The 2,339-nt window shown below is 47.8% G+C and overlaps 1 protein-coding gene across 1 annotated transcript in view; it reads right to left on the bottom strand.

Moving 5' to 3' along the window:
* LOC107116065 (signal transducer and activator of transcription 4-like) overlaps positions 1-2,260 on the bottom strand; it is a gene marked incomplete at both ends in the record, with an annotated part of 17,628 nt that extends 15,368 nt beyond the window's left edge. Inside the window, one exon of the mRNA XM_015417927.1 lies at positions 2,052-2,260. Within this exon, the coding sequence (XP_015273413.1) occupies positions 2,052-2,260 (209 nt within the window). The remainder of the gene's footprint in view (positions 1-2,051) is intronic.
* Positions 2,261-2,339: the final 79 nt, after the last annotated feature.

Below are 2,339 nucleotides of genomic sequence, written 5' to 3'. Positions count from 1 at the left end.
ACTACACCAATGGTGGCCAAACTGGCTTAACGTTAACAGCCACATAGAATAAACGTCAGATGTTTTAGAGCCGCAAGACATGAACAAATATCACACACATGTTTTTATTGGGGAATACGCAAGTGGTTAAGACGCTGAACTGCAGGCTGTGGAAGGTCGGTAGTTCAGCAGTTCGAGACCCGAGTGTGCCGCATGATGGAGTGAGCTCCCGTCTCTAGTTCCAGCTCCTGCCAACCTAGCAGTTCGAAAGCAAGACATTGCAAGTAGATAAATAGGGACCACTTCGGTGGGAAGGTGACAGCGTTCCGTGCGCCTTGGTGTTTAGTCATGCCGGCCACATGACCATGGAAACGTCTTCGGACAGCGCTGGCTCTTCGGCTTGGAAACGGAGATGAGCACCGCAACCCTAGAGTCGGACTCGACTGGCTTTCGAGGAAGGGAGACCTTTACCTTTACCTTTAGACTGTGTGAAAGAGCCGCATGCGGCTCCCGAGCTGCAGTTTGGCCACCCCCGCGCTACATGAAACTGGCTCTGTTCCTTCTAGACCCATTCCTTGTAGCATGGTCCTGCAATTTTGTGAACCTGGACATTTTCCAGCTCTGGCCTGTAGCACTCAACTAGAAAGCTTTTGGAAATAGGAGGAGGGAGATCTGCCTACCCACAAACGATCATGTTTGGATACGTGCACTTTTACCCCTGAAAGGGGACTTGTGGGAACATCTTGCAAAAGCTAGACTGTGCTTCGGGGCATAAACTAGCCACGCGCAAAGGGGCTTTGGTGCGCCAATACCAACGAGAAGAGAACAAGCACTCTGAAATCTATCGAGAAAGAGGCACCTTGCAGAACTTTGACCAGGAAAGTTGATAATCGCTGTAGATGACTTGCTGTCCTAAAATGAAAGAAGAAAACAAATGTGAGGCCCAAGGTCTTTCCAAGCAAAGTACTGCAAAGCCAAAAGCATTTAAAAAGCCAAGCAAAAATTCTCAACCGGAGCTATAATGTAAACACTGCAGAGCTGGAGTCCATTTGGGACATTCCTGCCGAACAGCGAAGGGAAAACGGAAATGGCTCATTATGATTAATTAAGACACATTCAGGCGGGTAGCTGTGTTGGTCGGAAGCAACAGAACAACGGTTGAGTCCAGCGACACCTTTAAGGCCAACAAAGTTTCATTCTGGGTATGAGGTTTCGTGTGCATGCACAGTTATTTAGTGTATACATCAATAACAGAACAAAGTTCGAGTCCAGCAGCAAAGAACCAACAAAGCTTTATTCAAGGTGCACGCACACTTCTTCAGATACACACAAAAACTTATACCTAGAATAAAACTCGGTTGGTCTTAAAGGCGCCGCTGGACTCAGACTTTGTTACGATACATTAAGACACTTCCAGAGACCATTAACGATTCGTTGACAATTATAAATTAATGATTCATCAATAATCGGGTGGAATTAATTGAAGAAGAAGAAGAAGAGATTGGATTTATACCCCGCCCTTTACTACCCAAAGGAGTCTCAGAGCGACTTACAAACTCCTTCCCCTTCCCCTCCCCACAACAGACACCCTGTGAGGTGGGCGGGGCAGAGAGAGCTCTGACAGAAACTGCCCTTTTTCAAGGACAGCTCTGACAGAACTACGGCTTGCCCAAGGTCATCAAGCAGGTGCAAGTGGAGGAGTGGGGAATCAAACCCAGTTAAGACACTTCCAGAGCCATTAACGATTTGTTGACAATTATAAATTAATGATCCATCAATAATCAGGTGGAATTAATTGAAGAAGAAGAAGAAGAGATTGGATTTATACCCCGCCCTTCACTACCGAAAGGTGTCTCAGAGCGGCTTACAAACTCCTTTCCCTTCCCCTCCCCACAAAAGACACCCTGTGAGGTGGGCGGGGCTGAGAGAGCTCTGACAGAAACGGCTCTTTTTCAAGAACAGCTCTTGTCAGAACTACGGCTTGCCCAAGGTCATCCAGCAGCTGCAAGCAGAGGAGTGGGGAATCAAACCCGGTTCTCCCAGATTACAGTCCGCGCACTTAACCACCACACCAAACTGTTTCTGGCTCAAGACTGGACACATAGCTTGGCTTCCAGGGGGCAATGGTGTTTTCGTTGTTCCTACCTGTAAGTTTCTCCGCCAGCATGCTAAGCTGATCGGCGTTGAGGCCGCGGCCAACGTACGACGAGAACTGCCAGCTCAGCACTTCCAGGAGTTGACTCAAAGGGAGAGCGGGCGGATTATTAAAGAAAGCCAAGTTCTGCAGCCAAGAGAGGGTTCACACAATATTTTATTAGATGCTCGTTTGCGAAGATGTTATTGGCAGTGGAGAAAGTGCC

Source organism: Gekko japonicus, unplaced genomic scaffold, assembly GCF_001447785.1.
Source record: "Gekko japonicus isolate JY-2015 unplaced genomic scaffold, Gekko_japonicus_V1.1 scaffold6320, whole genome shotgun sequence".
Taxonomy (NCBI): Eukaryota; Metazoa; Chordata; class Lepidosauria; order Squamata; family Gekkonidae; genus Gekko; species Gekko japonicus.
This window is presented reverse-complemented; position numbering and strand designations above follow the sequence as displayed.